Source organism: Lutjanus erythropterus, chromosome 2 (assembly GCF_056507025.1).
Source record: "Lutjanus erythropterus isolate fLutEry1 chromosome 2, fLutEry1.hap2, whole genome shotgun sequence".
In the NCBI taxonomy this organism is placed as follows: domain Eukaryota; kingdom Metazoa; phylum Chordata; class Actinopteri; order Lutjaniformes; family Lutjanidae; genus Lutjanus; species Lutjanus erythropterus.
Window position 1 is genome coordinate 36025441 of NC_139318.1, and position 23202 is coordinate 36048642.

At 36.8% G+C, this 23202-nt stretch overlaps 1 protein-coding gene across 1 annotated transcript; it reads left to right on the forward strand.

Moving 5' to 3' along the window:
* The first annotated feature begins 6741 nt into the window (after positions 1–6741).
* On the forward strand, positions 6742–11753 carry LOC146332044 (adenosine receptor A1-like). The gene is made up of 2 exons (XM_084745550.1): positions 6742–7744; positions 9907–11753. Exons 1-2 carry the CDS (start codon positions 7416–7418, stop codon positions 10559–10561), a joined length of 984 nt encoding a protein of 327 aa, XP_084601676.1. The 5' UTR covers positions 6742–7415; the 3' UTR covers positions 10562–11753.
* Positions 11754–23202: the final 11449 nt, after the last annotated feature.

Below are 23202 nucleotides of genomic sequence, written 5' to 3' on the forward strand. Positions count from 1 at the left end.
TTTTAGGTGACTAAAATGGCCTGACCACCATCTTCTGTAGGTAATACACTGACTAAAGATAAGTACATCATACAGTCCCACTTCAAACACAATCAGAATTATCCCATTAAACTTTTAGTTGAAGAACATGCGACCCACTGGAGCTGTGTTCCTGTCCACTGGATATAAGACTGCTAATTGCTTTTTCACTCTGCCTTGGTCTCCTCAAACTGTTGAAAAAAGTTGTTTCTTAGACATCACCGACTTGTTTTGGGAGAGGTGCAAAGAAAATATCTGATTAAGTTACTGATGCATGAGAAGGTGTCCTGATAAGCAAATGATAGACAAGGCAGGGTTGATAGCATACATGATGCAAAACAGTTTCCTGTCCACACTTAGGACACAGCTGTAGGGAGACAGTATTTAAATTATACTATTTCTGTGTTTCCCTTTCGTATTTGCTGTTATCATTTTCTCACTGTCATTAAAGTGGTTTTACATGGCGCTAACTCGATGTGTTTTTCACATACAGTATATCTCAGAGTAAGAGTTTTATAAGCTTAATCGAGGGCTCGCATTAGGCCTCAGGACAACAACCAGTGTGTGGATGTTAGCTGATTTCATGGCTCCTTTTTTGCTGAGTGTTGTTATGAGTAAAGTTGATTGATAAAAGCTTTCTTACCAAGAACTATAGGTAGTTCCTCTTGGTTCTGCAGCTCTCATCACTTTCATATTTTGATATTTATTTGTGATGTGGTACATTTTAAGAAAGTTGTTGTTTGCTTTGTTTGCACATCTTTTTCTGCATGTCATGCCATGTCAGTAATACTCAGGCTCCAATGATGCTGATAAAGGAAGTGAAATTGCTGACACACTTTTGACCCTTATGAGCTTGTACCAAGTAATCATATTTTATAATTACTTTATCGCACAATATTGGCATGTGAGTCAGAAAATGTCACTATTTTCTGTCTTTAAACCAATCAATCAATACATAAATTGCACACCACAAAGGCAGGAATAGTTGGACAAATTAATAAATTGAACAATGAACATAAAACGCATAGAGCTGCAACAATTAATCTGCTATTAATTGACTATTAAATTAATTTGCATCTGATAATTGATTAATCATTAAAAAGCATTTTTTTTAGTTAAAAAAAGTCCAAATTCCCTGATTTCTGCTCCTTAAATGTGAATATTTTAGTTTTTTTTAGATTAGTTTTCTTTACTCTGCTTTGACAGTTAACTGAATATCTTTGAGCTGTGGACAAAACAAGATGTTCAACAATATCATCTTGGACATTCGGAAGCAGAAAATTCAACATTTTATGGACTAAACAACTCATCCATTAGTGGAGAAAATGGTCAACAGATTAATTTATAATGAAAATATTCATTGCAGGAATTGTTCAGTACTGACTCTATATCTATATATAGTATCTATAGCTGGATAGCTACTTCTGTTTGCTAACATAGCAAAGAGATGTGATAAACACGATTGACATACCGTTATGTCACTCCTTCTTAATGCTGTGCTTTTTAAAAACTTTCTTCATTGTTTTTCACAGTTTTTATCTCACAGATATAATACCTCAGTCCATGGGCCACTACTGAACTATCAGATCATAAAGAGAGATAATTAGAAAGACTACACATGCAGAGTTTGCGTAAGTGATGTCATAATTTTTTTTCCCTCTAAAAGCTAATGTTAGCCGCTGAAGCTATGATGTGTGTTTGTACCGGGATGGAGTCACACAGCAGCAGGTCATATGTGTTCTTTCTCTTCGTGGCTGATAAAAAAAACACCAGGAGTTGCTGAATAAAACACTTCAAGTAAGATAACGTTACAAGGCGAAGTAACATTGGCGTTGAGGATGTATACTGTGTGAGACGAGAGACATAGTTCACACAGAACTAAACTATACCAAACCTACCATAAAATGAGACTTTCTTGACTTGTAAAATTATGTTTTAAATTGACAAACAACATATGTGTAATTCATGTTATAGTTCAAATAGAATGAAAAAATAATTTGTCTCTTGCCATAGACTACCGTTGTAGTGGTTGCTGTAATGATTAGTCAACTAATTGATTAGATTGAAAAAACAATTGTTGCCAACTAATTTATTTTTTTAAAAAATATTTGCTGGTTACAGCATCTTTAACGTGAGGATTTGCTGATTTTCTTTTTCATTTATGATAGCAAATAAAGAGTCTTTGAAATTTTGGACTGTTGCCTGGACATATCTTTGATAGGCCAAGACTGATAAAATGGTTGAGCTCTAGAAAAAATAAAATTACATCTGGTTAAGTAATTAGTGACCCTGGTTTGATTTTTGTTAATGTAACCTAGTATAGAAAACGTTAAATACATTTTTTTTGTATTATTTTCTGAAAAGAGAACATATCATCTACCTGTCAGATTTATTTCAATTAAATATCGTTTCTTATTGGTCAGATGGCGGAGTGAACGTTACCTGTTGGAGGAGCTAAGATAAGTCCCGCCCCTTTCCGGTAGCAAGTTCAACACTATACGGCGGCGTGAGACGAAACATGAAAACGGTAACGCAGAGAAGAGCAGCGAGCGAGTGAGAAACTCAGTTGACCTGAAAAACATATGAAGTTAATAAAATTATATGTGAAACCGAGCAGCACTGTGGACAAAAGACAGGAATAGTGACCGAGCCGATTCAGAGACCTTTATGCGGACTCTTTTTGCAACGTCTTGGTGAGTAAATTTTTAGCCAAGCTAAGCTAGGTGTAGCTAGCTGCCGTAGTTATGTCAGTTGCTGTGTGATAGCTAACATACTGCAGGGAGTGTCTGTGTGTTTTTAAGACTGAAATGTGTGAAATTCACCTGTTAAATTAGTCAGATTTAACAGCTGTGGAAATTATAGAGCAGAAGTTAAAAGAGAATTTACTTCAGGTATTTTTATTCGTTTATTTTCGTTTTCTGAAAAAAATGAATGCACATTGTAGTTACTTTCTTTTATTTAGCTGCTGATTGACTGTTTTTATGGTGTTAAAATGTATGCACCACAGCCTGACTTTTCATTATCCATGTTGGATATTAATTTAGGAATATCTTCATTAGTGATTAGGCTGCTGATAAGTTTCACAATTAATTGATTAATCTTTTAGCCTATAAAATGTAAAAAAATGTTTGATGTTTTTTTAACATCTCTTTTCTGATTTCAGACAACTGAAAAAATATGAAATTTGGTCACAGAAGTCAACATTTCAATTCAAGAAATATTACTGTGAGGAGTTAATTTCTAGATCACATGAAGTCCCCTGTTAACACTAGTCCCATGAAAATAGGGCCTAAATTGTATTGGTAAATTATTCATGATTGATGCAACAAAAACAAAAACATTACATGCAAGAAGATGCTCTACAATTTGCACTCAATTTAATTGATTTAAGTGCTATAATGTTAATGTGGCATATTGAGAGTTTTGATGGGGTGATAATTACTTATGGTCATAGATATTTGAAATTTAGGGACCGAAGGTAATAGCCCTTTTATTAAACAGGTTCTTGAGATCTGCTGAAGTGTCTTGGACCTTCTGGATTCTTCCATTGACAAAGAAGATGGTGAGCCACCGCTGAACCTCATCAGCTGTCATTCTGGAGGAGGAAAACATCTCTTCTTCCACTCTGCCATTTTGATACACCAGTGTGGTAGGACTGACTCACAAGCCCCACATTTCCTTTGCTTTTATCATTGTTAGTTGCTCACAGACCTAAAATAGAACCAACACAATTACTAATCTCAGAGCAAAGAACGGATCTGAAACTGACTGAATTGACTTAAAGGTGGAACTTAGTGACTAAACCAGCAACTGAGGAAATTTGAACATATCAACACAGGAACTGAGCTTTGTCGTGCTTAAGGAGCACTTCCTTTAAAGATGATTTAAGTACATTCAAAGCTGTTTATTTAGAAGTTAAAGTGGTTGAAATTTTTAAAATTTTCATATTATTTATACGGTGTATTCTAAATAATGGAATATTGTGCATATGGTTTATGTTTAAGCCAACTGTAAAACTAATTCAGTGCCTCAATATTTATGTTTTTTTTCTAAAACAAATAAGCAGGGTTGCTTCATTGATGGTTGCAGTTGTTGCAAAGTATATTAAAAGCTGGTACTTGTTAACCAGAGTTTCCACCATTTGGAAATCACAGTTGTTGTTGTTGTTGTTGTTTTTTTTTTACTAGGAGAGTCCGTTGACGTCCAACATATTTAAATCTCTGTAGTGAAAAGATATACCATCACAGTGATGACAGTGCTCTGCGGTTATGGAGGCTTAAATTTCTGAGAAGCCTGCAAAGTCTTTATCAGCAAAATCTATTCTGAGTGGGCCAAACTGGTCAAAGTAAAACTGGATCACATTTTATGACAAAATGTTTTCTGGTTTTCCCTCTGGTGTCCTCTGGCAGTTCTGCCTTGACTCTGTGATTTACGGAGTTTACTGATGAACAAGAAAGCTTTACTTTTTGCTTAGTTAACTGATACTGGTTGGCAGTTCGCTCAGCTGGGAGCGTCAGGGGAGTAGGTGTTTAAACCACAAGCACAGGAGCTTTGGCTGAGAGGAGGTTGTTTTCAGGCCTGAAGCAGGGTGAGTCAATGAGGAATGCTGATGGGGAGTGGAGCTAGTGTCGTTACTGAACTGGTGACAAGTGTTTGCACAACGAAATTGGGAAATAATAGAAAGTGACCAAGCAAGAGACTGCTGGACAAAGGTACATCTTGGACTGGCTTTTAGTTGTTGGTGAGAACTTTGTAAAATTAAAGGTCTCCAGACAGATGCTGAGCTGGACTTCTTGCTGCTGTAATAAGTAATACTAACTGTCTTGTAAGGTCTTGTGCTACTGCACTTGCTTGATGTTTGGTTTGAGGGTACCAAATCGCAAAAAGAAAAAAAAAAACACTCTTGCATATTTTTTACTTTAAATAAACATGATAATATTTGACCGGAATTTCTCTCATTTGTTCGAGACAGGCTGGACAAGCTGACGCCTAACGGAAACGCTTATGTTAACCAAAAATCTGTTTAATCTGTTATTTTCTTTATCGCTGAACAAGTGAATTACAGTAAAGTTCTAAGGCCTGAGGGAAAGTATCTTTTTTTGACGGGGACCCAGTGGATCAGTGATAGACGAGCATTAAGGCAGGGCCCTAGAGTTTCTGTGACAACGCAATCATGGCGGGAATTGAGAATTTAAAAAAGTCATAACACAGATTTCACAGGGCCCTACAGTAGGTCAGCGCTAAAAGCTGACTGAAGATTTAAAAATATTACTGTGTAATAGTAATATATATTTGAGTGCTATATCCAAATCGCAGAACAAGAACAAAGTTGAAATATTTTTAAAAAGGAAATGTGTGTGAGAAAACAGCATTATAATGAAGTACTGTAGCACTACAGATATCCTCTGGCCTAAAAAATTGGTACAGACCCCAACAAATATTGAATAATTATGTTTTAGATTTTTTTTTTTTTTTTAGTAAAAATGAAGATTGTAATGCAAAGATGATCATTTCTTTTAATTGTATCACATATCGCAATTTCAATCAAAATAATCACAGTATAACTTTTTTTTAATCATGCACCCCTACTATATAATCTGCTGTTATAAATTAGTGTTTTATAACGGTTAGAATTACAATTTACATTTACAATTTCAAAAAGTTAACAACTATAGTCACTTTATAAAGAATCTGACAATGCAGTGTTGATGTCTTGTGTTTTCAACAACAATAAAAAATGTAAATTGCAACTTTAATGACTTGTAAAATTATTTTTTAAATGAACAAATATGTTTAATTCATGACATAATTCAACAGGATCAAGGTGGGGGGACTTTGTCTCTGTAGTACGTCTTAACCAACAGATGCCGCTGTTTAGGTTGCCAAATATTACGTCTGTTTACAACTGAGCCATGTCACTGTATTTACTGTATTCTAACTGTTTAGAAAACATATTATAAATACATGCCCTGAAAATAAAATTCCCCAATGCTTTGGTCCAGTGGGGGGGTCAACTTGGGGTGTTTTAGTAGCGAAGTAGCAGAAAAGTGACTCAAATGGTATTTACAGAAAACACGTTTATCAACAAAACAACAGATTTTACTAATACATTTTGTTTTGGGTGGAATAGCTGAGGTCATTTTCAAAGTGCAGTGGTAAGATACAGTTTTGATTCCTGATATAGATATTCTGAAGTCTTTTGTTTGTCAGTAACATTAATTTATGTCTGTCAATTGTGTCATGAGATGATGCGTAGTTCCACCACCGCTACAGTCACAAGTGCAAAGACAAGATAACGTGAGAGCATTCGTAGAGTTTAGATTAGGATCAGGGTGAGAGAAGCGGGGGTTATTTCTCAAAACTACATTCAGTGATTATAAGAAAACAAACTAGATGTCATACTGATCTAAAATAAAAAATGCCAGCTCAGTCTGTCAGTTGATTTTTTACTTGCTGTGTCATTTTGACCTCAGTAAATGCAGTGTGGTTGTGGTTAATCTCTCTCAAGCCCCAGGATGTCTGTTTCAGCACCTAAAATGATGACAAATTTCTATTTACAGTCACAAATCTTTTCAAGCATTTCTATGCAAATAAGATTCCTTAAAGCTGTTTATGTGAGCTAATGAAAATGAAACACTTCACAGTTGTTGTTGGTAGATCTTTATCTGTCCCAGTAAATTTGTTGTCATATATTCTCATTTCCTCCTGACAGAAGAAATGTGAGGGCTCATATCATAGCCTGTAGGCTGTATAATTTATTGCAACAGCCTACAGTTTTTTTTCTGTCAGACTTGGCAGTTATATGACAACATTAAAAGTTAAATGCTACCATACAATGACAAACAGATGCAGTATATTAAAGCTACTATAAGGTGTTTTAACTGGCTATGAAACAGTGTCAGTTTAATACTGATAGCGCTACATGACCTAGATAAACAAATAAGACCACCAGATTGGCTCTTTATAGTTATTCTTCATGCCTGCCACTGGGACACATTCTCTGTGAAATCTGATAAAACAAGTCTGTTTCCCAGCAAAAGTTACAGTGAGTAGTACATTAGCCAGTTAAAAGGAACCAGGAAGAGCTTTCTATTTAGATAATTTTATTTTTGACATTTGTTATTGATGTTTTGACCGCTTATGTCCACAGGGGCCTCTAAAATCAACAAAATATGAAAGTTTCTTGCAGTAGCTTTAAGTAACCCTGCTAAAACTCTGATACAAAAGCAATACAACTTAAAAAAAAAAAAAGAAGCAGTGGCTCAGGACTTCCTCAAAGGTTTCACAAGATCTGAGATGTGAGTGATAAATGGCACGGCAGAGCACAGTCAAGCTCAGACTAACATTCAGACACGCTTCACTGTTTCCTATCAAACATTTGCTGGATAAGAAGCACAATGACTGTGGCAGAACTGATCTACACGTTGTTGGAAGTGCTCATTGCTGTTAGCTGCTGCCTTGGTAATATGCTGGTTATTTTGGCACTGTGGACCAGTAAGTGCATTCAACAGCCAACCTTCTGCCTCATAGTTTCTCTGGCTGTGGCTGACTTCATGGTCGGCTGTGTGGCCATCCCGCTGGCTGTGGTGGTGGATGGACGAGTGGAGACTTCATTCTACGGCTGTCTCTTCATCAGCTGCGTGGTCATCCTGTTGACCCTCGTCTCAGTTTTGTCTCTCACAGCTATTGCAGTGGACCGATACCTCCGGGTGTATATACCTCTCAGGTAAGATTTTCTTCTTTATGGTTTATCATGCAGAGGAATATTAAAATAGTGCTGCTAAGCATTGCTCTGAATCATAAACTTAATATTTCTATCAATTTTAGCTCAACCTCTGATCCTTGTGCATGACTTGCATTTCAGAAAAGGGCTTTGATTTACTGTTTGTGGTAACAATGACTGATATTTTCCTGAAGTAAATGTTTCATGCACTTTTAAAAAGAGTGCATTTAAAGCTACTACGAGGAGGTTTTAGCTGGTTATGTCTGACTTTAATACTACATAAGCAAACAAGACCATGGCAGAGAAGATTGGCTATTTCTGTATAATTGTACTTGCCACCGGGTTAGATTCTCTGTGAAATCAGGTGAAATGAGCCTTTGTTCACGTTTTCCCAGCCACAGTTACAATGAGTAATACAACCCCAATTCCCAAAAAGTTTGAACATTGTGTGAAATGTAAATAAATACAGAATGCAATAATTTCCAAAAACATTTGACCCTATATTCAGTTGAATACAGTAAAAGACAAGATATTTAATGTTCAAACTGGTGATTTTTATTGTTTTTATAATACACTTCACCTTTTCTTTTAAGAGCACTCAGTAAGTGTATGGGAACTAAGAACACTAATTGTTTAAGTTCAGAAAGTGAAATTCTTTCTCATTCATGCATAATATACAAACCCAGGTGCTCGAGGATCCAGGGACTCTGTTGGTGTATTTTGCACTTCATAATGCACCACACATTTTCTATGGGAGACAGGTCTGGACTGCTAGCAGGTCGGTCAAATACCTGAACTTTTTTCCTATGAAGCCACACTGTTGTAATGTGTCATGCAGAATGCGTCTTGACATTGTCTTGTTGAAATAAGCAGGAACGACTGAAAAAGATGTTGTCTGGATGGCAACATACGTTGCTCCAAAACCTGCATGTGCCTTTCAGCATTAATGGGGCCCTCAGAGATAAGACAGTTACCCATGCTGGCTTTTGATGTTAGTGGTGGTAACAGTCTGGGCCCCGTTTCCCAGAGCCTTCGTAGCGCTACATGCGTTGTAAGTTGTATTTTAAGGTCTCCCTTAAGGTTGTTCCAACTCTGGGAAACAGCCCGTAACCTTAAGGGAGACCTTAAAATACAACTTACGATGCACGTAGTGCTACGAAGGCTCTGGGAAATGATCCTTTTCTTCTTCAGCCCAGAGGTCACAATGTCAAATATTTCTGAAAACCTGCTGAAATGTGGACTCATCAGACTACAGCACGCTTAAATGCTTTGTGTCAGTCCATCTCAGATGAGCTCGCGCCTCAAAGAGGTCAGCTGTGTTTTTGATATGTGGCTTTCATTTTGGTCTTGAGTCTTAATTTTGCATTTGTCGATGCAGCCACAAACTTTGTTTACTGACTACGGTTTTCAGAAGTCTTCCAGAGCCAATGTTGTGTCCTTTACACAATCATGTTTGTTTTTAAATCAGTGCTGCCTGAGGGGTCAGAGGTCACAAGCATTCAGTATTGGGTTTCAGCCTTGATCCTTACCTTGTAGATGATGAAATACCTACATTCCAGCAGTTTTGTGCTGAGAAGCGTTGATCGTTGGGTTATTTGACTACACAGTTTTTTTTATAAAGTAGTGAACCTCGTCTGAACCTGAACGACTGAGCCTGATGATGGTACTGTCACCTGTTTCCTTGTTTACCCGTTGAATGATCCAAACTGGTGTTTCTTGAGCATTCCACAACTTCACTAGTCTTTTGTTGCTCCTGTTCCAAATTTTTGAAATGTGTTGCAGACATCCACAATAAACAATAAAGTGTATCAGTTTTTAATTTGTAACTTGAACAGTATTTGCAAATCATTGCATTTTGTTTCAGAACACAGATCATATATTAAATAGGAATCCAACTTTTTTAATATATGGGCTATGGTTTCAACTTGCTATTTGCATTGCAGTACTCATTGTTGGAGGGGGCAGTTTCTACATATTGCTCCTTTAAATGATTTCACACTTATAACATTTACTGAATATGTTAATTTACTCAAAATGTTTCACCAAAATATTGAGTCAATTATAGTTTTAGAATGTATATGAATGCTTTTAGAATGTAGTTTCTAATTGTACTGTGTATGTTTTGAATACACAAATGATGATACTCGTTGCTTTTTTTTCTATAGGTACAAACAGACTGTGACTCAGAAACATTCATGGCTTGCGGTGGCAGCATGTTGGGTTGTTGCAATACCGCTGAGTTTTGCTCCCATGCTCGGATGGTACAACCACGAAACCCTGTCTAACTCAACCAACTCAACCAACAAATGCCAGTTCATCAAAGTGATACCCATGTCGTATCTGGTTTACTTCAACTTCTTCCTCTGCACCCTCACCCCACTGTTGGTGATGACTGCACTGTACATCTGCATTTTCTGTACTATTCAAGGAAACCTCAGAGATAAACCAGGCAATGGCATCCAAAACCAGTCTCAGAACTACCTGAGGAAAGAGAAACAGCTGGCAGGATCTCTGGCTCTGGTCTTGGCTCTGTTTGCCCTGTCCTGGCTCCCTCTGCACATCATGAACACCATCGCTTACTTTGGTAAACTAGATGATGTACCGTTAGCAGCATTCTATGTCGGCATCCTGCTGTCCCACGCTAACTCGGCTATAAACCCAGTTGTGTATGCATTCAAAATACAAAAGATCAAGACGGCATACCTGAAGATCTGGAGACGGTATGTCACATGTGGCGATGAAAATCAAGGATCTCAGACAAGCCAAACGACCGACAACAATCTCAGTAGTAACATGAACAGTGTGGGCAAAATAGAGTGAAGGGAAAACATTCCATGTTTGTGTGCTACTTTGTTCTTAAAGACCAAAGAACAATTTAAAGCACAGACTAATTTCTACCGATTTCCAGGAGAATCTGACCCAAGACTCGGGGGTTGCCCTTTTGGGAGTGCACTCTTCTGCAAGCTCTGAGTACACATCCAGGTTTTTCTCGATTCAGGTAGAGTTTGTTGGGTAGATGAGTACAAATAATGTAACTACTACTACTACTTCTAATTAGCACTGTTCAGCCATGCTATTGTCTGAATGTTTTAGCATGTGCCCCATATTCCAATTCTACTTAGTTTTGTTTGTTACTTATGATAAACATGACTTACTATATGATAACTGTGTGCACCTTTTAAAGAATGAAGAACAAAAATCCTGAATTATTTTGGTTTGATGAAAATGAGAAGTTGGTCTCAGTGGGACAGTATGTGCTAGTTTTATTTCTAAAGCTTGGAGACCTGGGTAAACTAGAGAGTAATGGAGTAATAGGCATTGAATTTGAGATTATTTTATTTGATGCATGTAAATTATGAATGTAGACAGACTATATTATTCATATTTTCTTGTAATTTGGTCTCACATCTATGTACATGAAAATTGATAGTCTGCTTTTTAAGACCGTTACAGTAAACACATTGATTCATGTGCATTGAAAGGACTGTTAATGTTCAGAATGTGTTTCATGTATATGTTGTTTAACATGTGTGTCCGTCTGTGTGTATTGCGAAAGGAAAAGGGCAACTTCCACATGTCTTAAAAAGCTTTAGTTTTAAGTTTCAGATCACTGTTGTTTTTCTGTTTCTGTTCCGGTTCTTCATTCATTTTAACAGGAGGCACGCTGTATTGGAAACAACCTTAAATGTAACTAAATTCATCATTACTTTGGGGACATCCTTTTTGTGCAGCATGTACACTTAAAAATAGAAACGTGTACAATGTAATAGAAGAGCCCTGCAGTTCTTTGTCATTTTTTCAGACTGCATCAGGCAGGTCTTTAAGTATAGTAATTCTTTATATGTGTAGTTTGTTCTCTTGATATATTGGATTGGATTACACTGAAATCTGATAATTATAGTTTGTTCACCTGTGTAAATGCTAGAAACACATTTCAAAACAGTGCAGTCTAACACAAGAATATCACAAAGCACAGCTTAAAAAATTACCACAACACTAGTCACCTAGTCTCTGACAAGGTGTCAGCAACAGTCAGACAAGTTCAAGAAAGGTAGCATGTATTGCTGTTGAATGGCATTATATTTTACAGATGTATTTATATTTATTTGGGGTTTTTTTTTTTTTCATCTTTTTTTATTTGCAGATTTTAAATAAAGAAAGATCAGACAGAAAAAGTTGGTAAAAAAAAAACTTTAGGATAAAAAAAAGGTCACCTAAAAGAGAGAAAAATAATATCATGAATAAGTGATCAAGTATTAGTTTTACTACCACCGTGAACATTATCCTTTACAGATTTTATTATTTGTACTGGTTTGTAATAACAGATGAATTTTTCTTAGTTTTTAACAAATAATGTGAAGTACTTACAGAAATTAATACGTCTTCAAAAGTGATGAAATCATCCAACCCAACAACCTTTTTAGTTTTGCAATTTTGTTATGAAATACAGTGCCACCCCAAGATATGTGCAGTGCACCCAAAAGGAATATAATGAAACAAGACACAAAACCATCAGCTTATCAGAATATGATATGTATTTCCTGAGTCACCATTTTGCACCAGTTTTTGAGCAATCATTTGTTGGTACTGTACATTGATTTAATTCAAAGATAAATACATCATTTTCTTTGACTTGTCAGCATTTATGATCGTTGTGCTGTTGTGTTTTTTAATGGTGTTTATTGTGTTAAGTTCTTTTTTCATAAATTCATTTAACTTCCTCGTGGTGTCTGTAGGCGCTGAGGTGAGGTGTGGTTAGTTATTTCCTCAATTTAAGAAGACTGTTCAGCTGCATTTTTCTGTGCATACCATAATAATTTGACTCTGAAGTCAAATTAAACTTAAACCTGCATTAAACTTGTTTAATGTTTATGAATGCTGTCTTGATGTGAGTATTTATTTCCTGCCTGCTGTAGACAGATTATGTATATTTACTGGCCACAACTTAAAAGCAGTTCTACAGCTAAATATGTCATGACACAGCATTTTATTTTATTATTATTGAAAGCTTAAACCACAGGGTCTCATCTATTTCTGCATGCGTAAGACTTTGACTGGCACTTTTGGCTGAACCATGAATCAGAAATTAAATTAAAATCAATGAGTCTGCAAGGCCACAATGAAGTTTATAAGTTGCTGACTTATACAAGACTAAATAGCTTACAAATAAAACTTAACTCAGTAGGTTTGTAGAGAGATATGTTTTGTTTAACCCTCACTCAAAGAGCATTGTGACATGTGGCCTTTTTCAGCGATGCATCAGATTCAGTGACAATCAAAGCAGTAGGAAGTCAGATTTTTAGTGTTTCTTTATTCACAAACAAACAATCCAATGTATCTGATAAATGTCCCTTGCAATCCAATTACAGAGAAATTGCCAATTTAATATGTGATGTAATCCTTTTCCAGTCTTCTGTAGGTTATGTAGTGTGGCTGACTCTTAAGTGATAAATTATTACTTATAACTCATTTTGGGGCTGTATTTATTGCAGATTTTATCTTACCACCAGGAGTCCTCCTAAAAATACCTCAAAACCACCTCAGAGTTTCTTCTTAAGGGCTGATAAGAGCAAGAGTAGGTGGGGTTGACCCAATTGCTATGGATTAGGGCTGATACTGCAATTATGATGTGTGACTTTTGCAGGATCTGTATGAAATAAAGATGTTTTCTTAAGTCTGTAGAATATGATATGTAGGTCATCTCTGCAGCACCACAGTATTTGATTTAAAATGGTGCTTTGACACACAGCTTTAACAACTATTGTGCCTCCTGTGATTTGAAAATTGTATTAGGTATTAGGCCGTATTGTGATTTTGATAAAATTTCAATTGATTGTTCAGTCCTAACAAGGATGTCATCATGTTTCATGTATGATCTTCCTTGTTATGGTCACTGGAGCAGGAGGAACAAATTCAGTTCACTTTAGATGGCTGGATGGATATGAGCCAGTTGGGATTGTCAAAATATGGATTGAAGGTTCATTATTATTTCGTTTTTACAAAATGCTGAAAGTTGATCTTTTAGGAGTCCTTCACTGCATCTAGGGATCCTAATTTTAGGAACACCACATTCCTTATTTGTAGAATTAACTCTGCCTGTTAGGAGTTACTTGTATCTTGAGGATGTTTTGTGAATACAGCCACAGATGCACACAGTAAAGTCCCAAATCTTAGATGATTTCCAGAGTGATGATAGTCTTTGGCCACAAGATGGCATCAGAGTGGCTCCTTCACCACTCGTTCAGTGCGAGTGAGCGTCGTTCTAAGCACTCATTGTACCTCTCAAGGAAGGTAATAGACTGTATAGTTATCACCTGAGTAGGATTCACTCCATCCCACAAACTATACAACCTACTACCTCACCCTGCTAGGCTCAACTTCAGGCACCAAAGAATAAACAAGACTGCACTCAGTCTGTACCAAGTTTACTACAAGTTGTTACAATAGGCCAGACTTTCTTGTATCAGCAATCGGTTCCTCTTAAATCTACTTCACTCACTCCACGAGTTGTTTATCCATGGAGTGTCCCGTGTGCACACAGGCCTCGGCATCACAGCAGACCAACCTGTCTCCTTAGGAAAGACAGTAGACTGTATAGTTATCTCAGAGGGAGGACTTAAACCCCACAACTATTCAATCTACTACCTCAGCCTTAAGGACAGATACTTTTGCAGGTACAGCAGCAGTGGAAACTTGCCAGTTGAACTGTGAGACAAAAATAAAGAGAGAATACATACATTTTTAGATTAATCTGGGGCAAACAATTGTTTAAAAACATTTTTTTTATTTTGTGCAGATGCAAAGATGTAAAAGTTGAACCACATCTAGTGATTTCAGATTTACAAAGAAGTTTAATTAAGTAGACTTAAAAAAAATAATTTTCCTGTGACTACTGAAACATTTTGTCATTTATTGCAATTATTTTGTTGCAAGCTACTACAATTAATAATAAACAATGGTAAAAAACATACACACTGTTAAACCACATTGCTCAAATGAAACCCCCTGCAATGCAATGAGGTAGCCTGGTAACAGTTTTACCAGGAATTACCTTGTAAGAGCAATTTCCTCTTTACACTCACTACATTGTGGCTTGAGTTATAAAACCAAGGCATGGTTCATCAGGCTTACAACCAGCCTAACAGTGCTACCATGTTTATTGATATACAGTATCAGACCACTTTCACTGGTCAGAGCAAATGTATTTGGCCAGTGTTGAAGGATGTTAGGTGACTGGACATTAACATAATGGAAATGTGCAAAAGGAATACTTTCTTAACGACCTGCACATTAAAGACAAAATACACGCTGGTCACCACAGAAAGTGTGGTAATTTGTGCAACCCTTGCAAGGTAAAAATCAGTTACTTCCAGTAACTAGTAATGAAGGGCAGCTGTGCCAAGAATTAGTGTCTGCTTTACTCTAAAACTTGGCTTGGGTCTCAGTCCAGCTCTACTTCCCAACAGACAGAAAAAATAGCTCAGTTCAAGCCCAGTTTGGTCCCTTCTGTCTCTAGAGCCAGATAGCAATGCAAAGCTTAGGAGGAAAGATGGAAAATGGCTGTACCTCGGCCATTTTATGGACATGTTTGGCACCCGTACCCAACATCTGGTACAACCTGCTTCTGCCTCCTGCTCCCAATCCCAATCCATAAGATAGACTGTTTAGCTTCTTCCATCATCAGTATTACTCCCCAGATAAATGGTATTGGGAATGTTGAGTCTGGCTTAAATAATTGCTCATTCATAAATTATTTCAGAAAGTAGATTGTTGGCAATTCAAAAATGCATGCCAAGCAATCCTGGGAGTGATTTTTGGTGTTTCCTGAGATTTTTTAATAGAGGAGCTGAAGGTTTGACTTCAGAAAATTGCCCTTTTTGCTCAGTGTGAAAGCCACTTCAAGTCCATTGAAAAAGGAGTCTGTTTACTGTGCCAGCCAGAGTCTGGGACACAAGCTGGGCAGTGCTGTCTGGGCCCCGACAGAGCCATACTTTGGCTGGGCAGACTGAGCCAGACACTGTTATGGTAGAAGACGGTCAACCCATGCAAAGGCTAGGACGCTTTGCATAAATTAGCATGTGAACCATGGTCGCTGAAAAGCGGCTGGGCAGTTCATTAACATTCTGAATTCCTCTTTGGCCTAATTAATGCCGACAGTGATTGAAATGTTTTGGCAGGCTGTGCAGCAGTGGTGCCAGGGCATGCTCATTGGGCCATAATGAAAAGGCACAGGGGCATCACAGAGTGGGAGGCCTTAATTGAGATGTTGAATTAATTAGACGGTAAATGGTATCAAACTCTTCTAACTGGCTGGCCAACGCAGAGAAGATGGAATGAAAACAGGAGTGGGTTCAACTTCATCTACAAAGAAAAGTTGTTGTGGTGATGGGTCATTACTGCGTGGCTCTCTGATCAAACATTAATAACTTCTGGAATCGTTTACTGGAAGGACTGACACCTGGTTATCTATCTAGACTTCTAAAAACTACTCACTACTGGGTATTTATGATGAACAGAGACAATACAACTCAGAAGTTGCTTTTTCATTATCTTACTGTGAAGGCCATATAATGTCTAAAGTAAAGGTCTGAGAAAGGAGATTAAAATTACAGGACACTCTTTTCTCCTCTTCAGGTCTGTTTAGGCAACATAGGCCACCAGCACATTGCATTATCTAACACAGTGGTCCCCAAACGTTTTCCTTAAGGGCCCCCTTTTAACAAACTGAATTAAGTGACATATATGAATATGTCATATCATATTCAGTGCATAACAGTAACACTTAGGGGTGTCACAATTTCAAAATTAAATAGAAAATTAGTCAAAATGAGATTTCAATTTCAGTAATCAAAAACAAAGTTAGGATTAGTGATTCTCTGTGTATTTTTGTATTTATTATACAAAAAAACCCAACTCTTTAAAGACAGCATAACATAGCTTACCAGCCATTATATCAGAGAGTTACCATATATTCTCTTTTTAAAGAAGAATTTGAAAAAGTAAATGAACAGTTGTCAGGGCATAAGCCCAATTATCTGTTTATTTATAAATCAAGACACAATAGTCTAGCAATGGCAAAATTGTCAGTGCAAAAAGCAAAAACAAAAAAAACAAAAAAACAACAACATTAAAGCGAATCAGGATTTGTGACCTTAAAATCAGAATTCCAATTGAACAACTTTAAACTTTATGTTTTTTGTTTGTTTGTTTGTTTTTTCACTTTCCTGGTCAGGCAAGTGGATCAGAACTCTACTTGCCTATTTTACTTGCCCTTATACAAATTGTTTTATTTAATAGCAATTATCAAATAATGCTTTTGACAAGTCATGTCACTGACAAGGAAGTCCTGGTCAATCCTGTTCTTCTGTTTGAAGAGCAATTAGTCTATATGACCAGCCTCAGTGTTTATGTACTGTATAGCAACAACAAAGCCCCGGAGGAGGAGGTTGTTGGAGGCTTAGCTTCCATGCAAGTAAGATGATGGCAGCTCTTGTTACGGTAATCCAGCCACATTTTTTGGAAACTTGATGACCACACTTTATCTGCCTTACTCTCAGATTTGCAGCAAACTGCACAATGCTTATTTGGAGCTTCGCCCACATTCTCTAACACCGCTCAACTAAACTCCCTTGTGCTTCAGCTCATAAACTTTTTCTTTACTTGCCACCATTTTCTCACTAGTGCCTGATCGGTACTTTGCATGTCCAACTCTTAACAGAGATGAGAAGGAAATTAAACCCCTTAGTAAGGTTGTCAACAGTCTCAATACTTAAATACTTTTCAATACTAAAACAAACATTTTATCATATGAACAGTTATTAAGACCTCAGTTCGGTTGAGTCTTTATTTTTTATTTTTTTGCAGCAGTGTGAAGTTTAGTTTTTTTTATCACTAGTATTGTATTGAAGATTAAAAGTTGCCAGGTTTGCTTGTGCCAGACAAGCAGGCAATTCATATTTTTGAGCCTTGAAATTGAATCATGAATTTGGAGAATTGTGACACCCCTAACAACAGTACAGAACAACTGATAAACTACAATAAACCCAAGTAACTGCAGGAAGTTTGTGTGAAATGGATATGGATGATTTTTGAACAGATTATTTCCTGTGAATATTGTATCAGCAATTATCTGCAGTCAGTCTGATTCAAACATCTTTTCTTCTACCTTGGTTGCTAAACCGCTACTATAACTTCAGACAGAAGTTGTGACTCTAAAGCTCTCAGCCACAAGCCAGTGAGGCATGCAAACAGGTACTTCAGTTTTTTTCTTTTCAATCCATTCTTACCTTGATTGTTTCCACATATCCTGTTCGTAATTGTGCACCAACTTTTTTTTACAAAAGCTATGCTAGAGGTAAACACATAATAACACCTCCATTACAAGTCCATATGGGTTTATGAGTAGGTTTGGTAACCAAGAACTGAAGTAAATATTTCTCTCTCTCTCTTTTTTTTTACACCCGGAAGTGATGGTTTGACTTTCAGAGTCTATCCCCAAGCTGCCGATGATAGGAAAATGGCTGCTCTGTTGCAGACTATAATGAAGTAATGGTGTTATAAATCCATGACCTTCATCTGAGACTCACTCAACACAAGAACAATCAACATATCGCTGACAGTCATTCACTGTTACTTTAGAAAGAGATACTAGAGCAGCTCATCTTACAGTAGTAAACAGTCAACTTATTTAAGATATCCGTATTGCCGAATAAATTCAGTATTTAGTAGACGAAGGCACAAAAAAATACCCATTACAAGTTGGCGTTGGTCCATGATGATCGGCGGAATACGGGGGACGACTGTGAGGGAAAAGACTGAGGTTGTTTCTCTTATGCGGCTCTCTCCAATATTTGGTGCCAAGAAATGGGCATTGTCTGCGTGCCAAGCTGAATCTCAATGAGACAAAAAGGGGGTGATGTCGTGGATGCTGCATGGCAGAGCCCACCACTGAGGGGGGAGGAGAGTATTGGCAGCCGAGCAATGAGAGGATGCCATGTCAGAAAGGGGGTATGACACCCCACAGTAAGGTATGGTGGCATAGCTTGCAGCCAGATGCTCAGTGCAGTGTCCATGCTGTGTGAGCTAGGTGTTCACACATCTAGAGAAAGGTCCATTGTTCCATAAGCAGACTTTGTCCATATGTTGGACAAGAGGTTATGTTTTGTATGAGCCTGAAGTTTCCCCATCATCTGTGATGCATTCTGTTTAATAAACTCAGGTCAGCAAGACTTTACGTCCATCTGGCGGGCTGATTCAGGCAGAGTCTGCCACACATCTTCACTTTGCTTTAACTGTCTTGACATCTTTATTTAGAGCATTATTTCCAGATTAATTATAATTTCAGTGGAGCATCAAAAAACTGAGCTATCCTCTGTATTTTCTCACAAAAAGTACTTGCAAATTAATTCCAGAATAGTAAGTTGATCCAGTCTGTCTGAGCCTGGGAATCCACTGGCTATTGTGTGATGATGATTCAGGCTCTGGGGGCAACAGCCAGTGTTTTGAGGCTTCCGGTGTAGCCAGGATATCTGAGCCAAGACTTCCTTTTTCATGTACGGCAGTGTTTACAGTTTAATTAGCAATTTGAGACATGTTAATTGAGCAGATATTATGTACAGATATTGTATTCATTTTTTGGTAAAAAAAATCTTTTTTTTTTTTTTTTCTGTTTAAAGAGATTAAGTCTCCTAAGACACTGGTTGACACTGAGTACATTAATTACAGTAGAAGCTCTGAGTTTATTACGTGGACCTATTCAGCATACTTGAAACTTTTCTGGTGTTGTGACTGACTGATGATGTTATCTACCATGGAAAGTAAGTTGTTTCACCCATTGAAGGAGTTTGTGTTTGTTAATTCCACTTTCAGTGTTACCATTTTTGGAGGTATCAGTTATTGAAGGGAACTAATTATACCACACTCACTTATTCAGTTTTGATTTCCTTCTTTATTTTTACTCTCTATTCTCTTTTTGTGGTATTTCCTTCCCAAACTACCTTTTTTTTAGCTTTAGATTAGCACTTTTTCAGACCTTACAGTATATCTTAAGAATTTAGCGGAAAAGTAAAACATTTAAATTTGAATTTATTTGTAATTTCGGAAAATATTGTAATATCTCTAATGTTAGCAACTTTTGTCTAGTCTACACTGATGGCCCACAAACCTTTTTTTTTGCTTATGAACCCATAATAAGAAGCAATTTATACTTACTCATACAACCTTTGAGCTGTTCACTCAAAGTGTAATTTTCTTAGGTTGTATGACCTCCAATACTTTTTAAATGGCCTAGGAATCCAAAAGAAATAACCAAATAAAAATTATTTTGTGTAGCAGAAATTAGTTTTTTTCGTATTTCCTGCCTCAGTAATTGTCTCTCAACCTCCTTAGATTATTCCTACGTCCCCTTGTGAGGGTCTAGACCTCAGGCTGGGAACCACTGGACTACACACTTAAATAACTGGTGCTAATTGGAGAGGAAATGGCCCCCTACAGGAGGTCAGGGTGTCATTAGATAGACTCGCTTTGGTTTAGGGCCTCGGGTCAAAACTCTTGCAGAAGAGTCCTTGTAAATGTCACGTGCCTGGCCACAAAGTACATTTAGTGTGAACTTTAATCTTAGTGTCAAAAGAAGTCAGAGTTAGTTAAGTTAATATATATACTGTTGCCACTCTGACTTAATGATTGTTGAATAAATGGGACAGCATTAAATGGGGAATGTACAAACAAAAAATATCCCTACACTATAGTAGGTTTACAACATTAGAAATACTTTTTTCTTGTAACAAACGTCATAAGGTTGACAAAATAACACTAAACTGGTTTTCAAATTCACCATCTAAATTTTTTGGCACTGCTTGTATTATCAGACATAGTAACACTGAAACCAATAAAACATTTGCTAAAACACACCCTGTTGCACCAGCTGTGTGTAAGTTCAAACTTAGCCTAGTTATAATGTAAATTACTACTAAGTTGTGATCTGGACATTACTAAAATAAAAGTGGTTGCATCACAATTAAAAGTTACAACATAACTCTAAGTTACAGCTTAATAGTTACACATGGACATAGGATAGGCGTAAATTATAAAATGTCACAGAAATATTTACAGAATAGTTTTTCCATGAATTGCAGCCATTGTATTGATACTTAAATGTCAGTCTACCTTATTTGATAACTCAGGCCAGACTGAAAGCTAATGTGCTGGAACCCTTAATGATGACTTTATGTCAGAACTATTTAAGTTATGCCCCAAGTATTTTAGTTACTGATTTAGTTACAAATTAACAACTAGTTACATAACCTCAAGTGTTGACTGTACACATAACTGGTGCAGCCCGGTGCTGGTCTATTGAAAATGCTACTTGTCTGTACATGTTCTCTGCTGCAGGTGCCTCTGATCAGTAATTGTGCTGTCTGTCTACTTTTTGTTTTTTTTAATACATTCAGTGTTATTATCTCAAAATTACAATATAACTTAACTGTCATTGTATTCTTCGTAGAATGTATCAGAAGTATAATGCCACAACAAAAATATTTTCTAAGCTTTTTTTTAAGGATGGTTGCAGCTTAAAATGCCTGATTTGCCTGAAAAGTTTTCTTTTTTTTTTTTTTTTCTTTTTTTTTTGTTCCAGGGAGAACAAAACTGCAATCTGTTCTTAGTTTTCTAAGTAATGTTACAAAGTAGGCTCAGGATTACAACAATTCTAACAAAATATGTGCATCGTGGGGGTATCCTACAAAGAAGAAAAATCTTTAGGTCAAACTCAGTCAAAACAGCAAGCTCAAAATTATAAAATATAAAACATAAAAGTGCACAGAGCACTAAGAAATGCAAATAACAATAACAAACCTTGTCTTTGTTTTCAGTACACATGACAAAATAAAAAAAGTAGGCAGAAGTCTACAGTGATTGGTCTCATTTGTGAAAAAGTTGCAGTGACTGGACAAAATTGTGAGATTGTGCAGATTTCATATGAACTGATGAATTTGCGTTCATTGTTTGGATTGCAACATTGCAACTACTTGGAGGGACTGAAATTATCCATAGGCATAACAGTTAATGCTGCTGCTGATGATGTGTACTTTGTAAATATTTTGATGTTATGTGAGTTGTTTTTATTTGCTTTATTCTGGGTTTGTTTATTGTATGTTATTTTTATTAGAGTGAGGCTAGAAGACTTGTTTTGGGGGATTATTTTGTTAGCTGTGATACACATATTTATCTATATTCTGCTATATTAATCACTAAGTGAAGTATGACAGGTGTATCTTTACCATACACACAATTCCTTTCTTTTAAGTAGTTTTTATGGTTTGTTTTCACCAAAGTTAGCAGCTTGATTTCAATGCAATGAGTGCGTGAGAGTTTAGAGATCACAGAAAAGTTTGTTCAGTGAACTATTGTCATACGTGGCTCTATCCTTTCACGGGAAACCTGCCAATCTAATATTCCACACAGGTTAAAACAAATACTAGGACACTGGTGGAACATCTGGACCTACCAGATGTTATTCTCAAGATTAATCTGTCATGGCTCTAGCTAGACTAGAACAGTTTTAAGTGGTAGTTTATGTAAAACGTCCGGAGTGAAAAGCGTCAGATCAAATGCTGTTTATAGTTCATGAATCAGTTTTGTTAACAAACAGGAAGAGCTGAATGTGTGTAAGCAGTATGACCTGATAAAAACAACAACCAAAAACAGAGACTTTGATCCTGGTAACCACAGAGTCACTCAAACCATGGGGAGGAGAGAAACGCAAATAGCGGAGGATATGGCTTTCCAAACAACATGTCATCAAGCAGCACAGCAAGTTCATCTGAGGATAAGTGTGGGGGAGGAGGAAATAAGTTCATTTTCTCTCTCGCTGCCCATTCTCCATGAGCCCTCCCCCTTTTTTTTCCTCCTCCATTCACTCTATCGGTGCAGTACAGTATGCCACAATCTGTCGTTATCACACACTCAAACACAAACCCGAAAGCTGACTCGACTGTATGCAAACAAATCCACACACAACAGCACACCGAATAGCATGTGCCAAAATGTTTACACAATCAGTCCGCCATAAGTCTGGTTCATATAAGACTGTAATCTGTGAAAAAAGTTTAAGAAAGTTATTGTTTTTGTAAATAGAACTAATTTTAATTTTGTTTTTTTAATAGTTTTTGTGCTTCTTGTGGTTAAAAACCTCCAAAATGAACCGAAAAAGATCGTTCTGAAAGCGAGACCCCGCAATCTTACAATACAAGCCCCTTCATGTATGGAACAATGCTTCCAACAGAGGGATCTGGTTCATACTGGTTTGTGAACAGGTCTATCAAACAGCAGCGTTCAAGAACACTTAAGAAACGTGTACAATTTGTATGAAGCTAAACAAACTGCATATTTTTTCAAAACGCTCGTGGGATCCTTTTTCATTTTGTGGTAAAAATACATGGCGAACATTAGCCACATAATACAGC

Bases quoted from the DNA above. Each gene is read 5' to 3' on its own strand.
- LOC146332044 (XM_084745550.1), top strand. From the start codon at position 7,416: ATGACTGTGGCAGAACTGATCTACACGTTGTTGGAAGTGCTCATTGCT. The intron at 7,745-9,906 runs GTAAGATTTTCT...TTTTTTCTATAG, and splicing joins CGGGTGTATATACCTCTCAG to GTACAAACAGACTGTGACTC.